The following is a 7,969-nucleotide window of genomic DNA, read 5'->3' as shown; positions in this document are numbered from 1 at the left end:
AACGTTACCACCAGAAAAGAGAAAAGTAAAACTACCTAAACATTTAAACGATTATATCCTTGATTTAGCCATGGGAGTAGCAGCTTGCGCGAAAGAAGAACCAGTTAATTACCGCGAAGCAATGAAAGAACCAAATTGGAAAATTGCGATGGAGGAAGAAATTAACTCTCACAAACAAAACAATACTTGGGAACTCGTACCATTTCCAAAGGGTAAAACGGTAATAGGTTCGAAATGGGTTTTCAAAATCAAAAAGAATCAAGATGATGAAATAGTTAAACATAAAGCCAGACTGGTCGCGCAAGGCTATAAACAACAATATGGACTGGATTATGAAGAAGTGTATGCACCCGTTACCCGTCACACTACCTTGCGAACTTTTCTCGTAATTGCTTGGAAGCAAAAGCTAACAGTACGTCATTATGATGTCAAAACAGCATACCTTAATGGAATATTAGAAGATGAAGCATATATGCATCAACCACCTGGATTTGAAGCTCAAGGACAGGAGGAGCTAGTGTGTCGATTGAAACGTAGTACATATGGACTACATCAATCAGCTCGTTGTTGGCATAAGACGCTAAATGAAGTACTTACAAATTTAGGTTTCAAATCCTATTTCGCAGATCAATGTTTATTTGTCAAGTCGATTCATGGTGGCCAACATATCTTCTTATTAGTCTGTAGCGACCAGAATTCCATCTGGTGCATACACCTAGAACCACGACCAAAAATGTTCGACGGGCGAACTAGAGCGAGACAACCAGTGACAGCACGCTTCACCGCCTCGATTATCCGGTGGCTTGCTACACACACTTCTTCTCCGGCAACTCTCGAACGAACAACACTAATTTTCGCGTCTCTCCCGAACTCACCGTTCCGCGGCTTAAAAGAAAAAATAAATTGAATTCTACCAAAACGTAGTTCGCAAGGCGTGTTGCGTATCTCTTTAAAAAATTTGGGACCACTTTTGTGGCGCCCCTAAAACTGGTGACCCCGACGTGATCCGCAACCGACGCCGCGAATTCGTACGTGAGTGTGTGTGTGTACTACGCATCGCAAACTTGTACCGCGTTGAACGTGTAAAAACGTGCCACCGGCAGCAGAGATCGACGCAGAGAAGACAACGCGTGTGTGTGTGCCTACGACCGGGAGTGCTACCAGCGTTAGAGGTACCGGCGACGCAGCTGGCCTCCTCCCCCCTTTCCCTGTAAAGTGTGCAACGAGCGCCCTTTAATCATTCACAGGACGTTGAGTGAGGGCCGACGAAAAAACGCAGCAACGCCGTGTTAGTGCGCCCGTAGCTACACGGAGCGTTCCTGCCAGTGTTGCGAACGGTGACGTTCATCGACATAAAATTGTAAACATTCATTCGATTTGAAGCTTCCCATTCCCATCTCTCGCTGTCATTTGACATTCCCGTCAAAAAAATGTCATTTGAAATGAAGACATTTTCAAGATACATTCATTTGACATTCGCCAACCTGTATGAATCGTGAACTGTGTCGTATTGGAAACGGCCGTATTCATGTCAAACTACAACAGAGCGTGCGGTGCAAAGGCTTTCGTTTCACTAGTTTTTGCTATTTCACTAGAATCCCCATATTCAGCGACGATATACTTCATAATCCTCCGATCGTATCGATTTGTATTGTTCAAAAAATGTCAAATGACATTCAGACTACATTGTTTACATTTCATGTCATTGCATCAGCCCTGACGGTAGCGACACGAATGAATTTCGTTTAATGACAGTCGTGTCGTGGAAGCATTGAATGTCATCAGCCAAAAATTATTTTGACCGGCTGTTTACGGTGACTGTCATGAAAAATGTCAACAGTTAACAACACTGGTTCCTGCATTCAGCGAAACAAAAGAACCACCCGCACACACGCGCGCCGCCTCGAAGCGCGACCAGCGCACACACACCATCATCGGCGCAGCAGAAAAAATTCCATCCTTCTTTCGACGGCTGACGCAATCGACGCAATTCTTGGAAGCGGATCGACGACAACCTCCGCTGGTCTCCTTGACGCCGGTCACCGCCTCGCAAGCTGTTTCTACACCTCGTGCTACTGGGAATTTTCCGTTTGTGTGTGCTTCCATCTACGGGTGCGATTAAGAAGGAAGACACCAACGTCGAGTTGCGCACGCAAATTATCCAGTTGTAGCCGTAGTGACACATCGCCGCCATCACGATTTTTTTGCTCGAAGGCGAACCCGCTTGGATCCAGCTGACAAGAAGAACGACGCCGCCATTTGCTGTGCACCATTTCATCGCAAGTGAGGAAACACCATTTTCTCCACCCGAGAAGGAAGACGACGCACGCTGCTTCTGAAGCGTTTTCATACCGATCGACCGCAACGACAACACCCTGGTTACGTGAACAATTAAGGTAAGATCCACCCTTTTATTCACTACTAACCCCGACGCGGAAAGATGCAGCGCAGCCCGCAACAAGGTGCAGCGCCGGTCGCCAGCCCTGCAGTTGCCATCAGCCCTGCAGTGGCCGACAGTCCTGCGGTGGTCGCCAGCCCCGCAGCTGGAATCCCCACACGGAGTCCATACTTAATCGATATAACCCCTCTCGCTCGTGACGCCTCTACCGACCTTCCGGAGTTCCAAGTCGAGACCGTGAACGCCATGCGTCTCAAGCCGCCCGAATTGGATACTGCTGACATCCATACGTTCTTCTACGCCTTGGAGAACTGGTTCGACGCCTGGAATATTCCTCCGCATCATCATGTGAGGCGTTTTAACATCCTGAAGACACAGATCCCTACGCGAATTCTTCCCGAGTTGCGTCCCATTCTCGACAGCGTACCAAATACCGACCGCTACGAATCCGCGAAGAAGGCCATCATACAACATTTCGAGGAGTCTCAGCGAAGCCGCCTACACCGTTTGCTATCCGAAATGAGCCTCGGCGACCGTAAGCCTTCACAACTGCTAGCCGAGATGCGGCGAACAGCAAACGGTGCAATGACCGACTCCATGTTGATCGATCTTTGGATCGGTCGGCTGCCGCCCTACGTTCAGTCCGCCGTGATCGCGTCCTCTCAAAACGCCGACGAGAAAGTTAAGGTAGCCGATTCAGTGGTCGACTCTTTCGCCTTGTACAATCGCTCCGGTCCGTACCAAACCATCGCCGAGGTGCGGAATGAGGAGGTCAACCGCCTTTCACGACAGGTAGCCGAGCTGAGTCAACGCTTAGAAACTCTAATGAACCAGAACCAAGCTCGTGAACGCTCACGGGCCCGCTCACGCTCTCGCAATCGCAACACGAACCAGGCTACTAATCCTAACACTAACGGCTATTGTTTCTACCACGACCGATACGGACAGCAAGCGCGTAACTGCCGCGCTCCGTGCTCGTTTAACAGCCGTCCTCAAAATAACGGTACTCCTACTACTTCTGCATGACGGAACGCGGGAGACGTCCAGCTTCTAATCGATTCGATATCATCGGCCAGTCATCGCCTTATTATCAAAGACTATAAAACTAACCAACCCTTCCTTATCGACACCGGCGCCGACGTCTCCGTAATACCTCGACAGCACAGCTCTGTTCCTTGCAAACCATCGACCATGAAACTATTTGCCGCTAACAGCACGCCTATCCAAGTGTATGGAGAGTCACTCTACACGTTGGATCTTGATCTTCGACGCGCCTTTCTGTGGAACTTCGTGATCGCAGATGTGGGTACCGCAATAATAGGAGCCGATTTCCTCCAGCATTTTCACCTTTTAGTGGATCTGCGCGACAAATGCCTAGTAGACGCCTTAACCAACTTACGAACGCCGGGTGTTCCTGATCTACATCCTGGGGAGCCAACCGTAAAGGTGTGCGATTCGACCTCGCCAATCGCCACCCTGTTGAGGGAATTCCCTGGGTTGACTGCACGGACTGCGCCCGGAACGCTCCTGCAATCCGACGTCATGCACCGCATAGAGACTACTGGACAACCGACCTTCGCCCGTCCGCGTAGGTTGTCCCCCGAAAAATACGCTGCAGCTCGCGCCGAGTTCGAGTCTCTCGTACAGCTAGGAGTGTGCCGACCATCTAACAGCAGCTGGGCCAGTCCTCTGCACATGACGAAAAAAGCAGACGGGTCGTGGCGACCCTGTGGCGACTACAGGGCCCTCAACGCGAAAACAATTCCCGACCGTTACCCACTACCTTTCTTGCAGGATTTTACTATGCATTTGCAGGGAAAAACCATATTTTCTAAGGTTGACCTGCACAAGGCATATCACCAAATCCCGATACATCCCGAAGATATACCGAAGACGGCGATCACAACTCCTTTCGGATTGTTCGAGTTCACCACGATGCCCTTCGGCCTACGAAACGCTGCGCAGACTTTTCAGCGACTCATTCACGATGTCCTCCGAGGTCTCGACTTCGTGTTCCCATACATAGACGATATGATTGTCGCCTCGTCGACAGAAGAAGAACACCACGAACACCTGCGCCAGCTATTTCAGCGTTTCGAACAACACCACCTGGCCATCAATCCGGCCAAATGCGAATTCAACCGAAGAAAAATTGCCTTTCTTGGCCACTTGGTCAACGCAGAAGGGATACGTCCTCTCCCGGAACGGGTACGAGCAATCAGCGAGTTGAGTAAACCAGCGACGATAATGGAGCTGAAGAAATTCCTCGCGATGATCAATTATTATCGACGCTTCTTGCCACATGCCCTGACGACACAAATCATCCTACTTGAGATGACACCGGGGAACAAGAAGAAGGACAAGACACCGCTAAAGTGGACGCCCGAATCTAGCGAAGCATTCGACCGATGTAAAGAACAGCTACAACAAGCCGCGCTTTTAGCTCACCCTGCCTTAAACGCAGAGTTGTCACTCTGGACAGAAGCTTCCGACTTCGCCGCTGGAGCCGTTCTCCACCAACGTATCGACGGCCAACTCCAGCCCTTAGGATTTTTCTCCAAAAAGTTTGAGAAGGCACAGCTCAACTACTCAACATACGACCGCGAGTTGACCGCTATTTATATGGCTGTACGACACTTTCGGTATCAGTTAGAGGGTCGTGAATTCTGCATCTACACGGACCACAAACCTCTAACTTTCGCTTTTCGCCAGACTCTTGATAGCTCCTCGCCGCGTCGAGCCAGACAACTCGACTTCATTGGGCAATTCTTCACCGACATTCGCCACGATCTTTTAGGCTCGGGAGAAGAAAACATCACCGCCGACCTACTCTCACGAGTTGAAATTGTAAACGCGTCACCTGCAATCGATTTTGAACGGCTCGCCGAAGAGCAAACAAACGACCCTGAGCTCGCCAATATACTCAGCGGTAAAACACGAACCGACCTTTTCCTTCAAAAAACGCCGATACCAGGAAGCACCCAATCGCTATACGCCGACTGCCCTGGTGGAATAATTCGACCGTACATCACAAGATCATTCCGAAATCAGCTTCTACACGCCGTACACGACCTTAGCCATCCTGGAGCGAGAGCCACTGCCAAATTAATGACAGAGCGATTTGTTTGGCTGGATATCAAAAGGGACGCTCAGGAATTCGCCAGAAACTGCTTGGCATGCCAACGCGCTAAGATAGGCAGACACACGAAAAGCCCGCTCGTACCGTACCCGGCAACGCAAGACAGGTTCAGCCATATAAACATCGATATCATCGGGCCATTTCCAATTAGCAACGGCAACCGATACTGCCTCACGATCATAGACCGATATACTCGCTGGCCGGAAGCTATACCGATTCCAGACATCACCGCGACTACGGTTGTATCAGCACTGCTGTACCATTGGATTGCACGATTCGGAGTTCCGTCTCACGTGACAACCGATCAGGGACGACAATTCGAGTCCACGCTGTTCAAGGAGTTGACGCGAGCCCTTGGAACAAAACACATTCGAACGACCGCGTATCACCTGCAGGCAAACGGGTTGATCGAGAGATGGCATCGCACTCTCAAAGCTGCAATTTGCTGTAAAGATACATCGAAGTGGAGCGAACATCTCCCACTCATACTGCTCGGATTACGCACTACATTCAAGAACGACATTAATGCGTCGCCTGCAGAACTCGTGTACGGTACGACCCTCACCATTCCCGCCGAATTTATCGTCGAAAAACCGCAACCAGCACTGGTCAACCAGTCCGACTTTGCCAAGACACTCCGAGAAGCGATGAGCAAAATTCGACCTTCAAACACCGCCTGGCACACCAACCGAACATCGTTTGTGCACTCCGACTTGAACAAATGCTCGCGTGTGTTTGTGCGCAATGACACCGTCCGTCCCGCGTTAACCACACCTTATTACGGCCCATACCAAGTACTTACTCGAAATTCAAAGTCTTTTCAGATCCTACTAAACGGACACCCCTCGCTTGTGTCCGTCGACCGCCTAAAGCCAGCATATACAACCGAAGGAATAATCTCGTCAGCCCCGCAACAACCGTCACCCGACCAACTGCTGACGAGCCAACGACACGCTACTCCGGTGGCCCAACCACCGTCGACGCAACAATCGACGATGAGCCAGCGTCTCACAACTCCGATGCCCGGACCGTCGACGCTCGACCAGCTGCCATCGTCCGACCAGTCATCGCTGCCAGATCAGCAGCCAACGGCCACACAGTCGCCTTCGACCATACAGCTGCCGTCAACAAACCAACCGCCGATAGCCCGGAACCGCGCCACACGAACATCACCCATGCCGTCGCTACAACCAGCCAGAGCAACCACCAGCTTCGCCCCACCACCGCCTATCTTACGCAAGGATCAAAACGTATCGACCGGTGTTACCAGATCTCAACGAAGAGTAGTAATTCCTCTGCGATACCGATAACACCGATCTAGGAGGGGAATCCTGTAGCGACCAGAGTTCCATCTGGTGCATACACCTAGAACCACGACCAAAAATGTTCGACGGGCGAACTAGAGCGAGACAACCAGTGACAGCACGCTTCACCGCCTCGATTATCCGGTGGCTTGCTACACACACTTCTTCTCCGGCAACTCTCGAACGAACAACACTAATTTTCGCGTCTCTCCCGAACTCACCGTTCCGCGGCTTAAAAGAAAAAAATAAATTGAATTCTACTAAAACGTAGTTCGCAAGGCGTGTTGCGTATCTCTTTAAAAAATTAGGGACCACTTTTGTGGCGCCCCTAAAAGTCTATGTGGACGACATACTGATCGCAGCAGCAGACGAAGTAAAGGCCAAGAAGATATACGATCATTTAAGCAAGAAATTTGAAATAATTTGCTTGGGCGAAATACGTCACTTTTTAGGTATGGAAGTGATATGTACCGATGGAGTTTATGGAATTCGGCTTAAACAATTCATAGAAAAATTACTAACGGATCACGGAATGCAAGAAGCTAAAGTTGCTAGATCACCAATGGACCCTGGATACCTGGAAACAAAGTGCCAATGCAGAGAATTTCGAAGATGCTACAATGTATCGAAGTCTAGTGGGTGGATTGCTATATCTGTCCGTTATGACCAGACCAGATATTGCGGCGACAGTAGCTATACTGGGCAGAAAGTTTTCATCGCCATCGTAACAAGATTGGATAGCTGCCAAACGAATACTTCGTTATCTAAATGGAACAAAAGAGTATTTCTTGCATCTCGGTGGATTCAAAAACCAAGGCCTGATCGGATATTCCGATGCCGATTGGGCAGGCGATTCAGAAAGTAGACGTTCAACATCTGGATTTGTATTCACGTTTGAAGGTGGTACAATATCATGGTATAGCCGTCGTCAATCGTGTGTGACATTATCAACTATGGAAGCTGAATATGTTTCACTTTCGGAAGCATGCCAAGAAGCAATGTGGGTAAGGCAGCTGATTAAATATTTTGGAGAAGATCAATTGAACGCGACTACAATCAAAGAAGATAACCAAGGTTGTATTGCCTTTGTAAAAACAGACAGAATAAGTCGGATATCGAAGCACATCG

The 7,969-nt window shown here is 49.4% G+C and overlaps 1 protein-coding gene across 1 annotated transcript; it reads left to right on the top strand.

Annotated features, from left to right (window-relative positions):
• The first annotated feature begins 2,440 nt into the window (after window positions 1–2,440).
• On the top strand, window positions 2,441–3,424 carry LOC120893217. Its single transcript, XM_040294981.1, has one exon. It carries the CDS (start codon window positions 2,441–2,443, stop codon window positions 3,422–3,424), a length of 984 nt encoding a protein of 327 aa, XP_040150915.1.
• The last annotated feature ends 4,545 nt before the right edge of the window (window positions 3,425–7,969 follow it).

Source organism: Anopheles arabiensis, chromosome 2 (assembly GCF_016920715.1).
Source record: "Anopheles arabiensis isolate DONGOLA chromosome 2, AaraD3, whole genome shotgun sequence".
In the NCBI taxonomy this organism is placed as follows: domain Eukaryota; kingdom Metazoa; phylum Arthropoda; class Insecta; order Diptera; family Culicidae; genus Anopheles; species Anopheles arabiensis.
The sequence above is the reverse complement of the archived record's forward strand: the minus strand, read 5'-3'. Positions and strand labels throughout refer to the sequence as shown.

Bases quoted from the DNA above. Each gene is read 5' to 3' on its own strand.
- LOC120893217 (XM_040294981.1), top strand. From the start codon at position 2,441: ATGCAGCGCAGCCCGCAACAAGGTGCAGCGCCGGTCGCCAGCCCTGCA.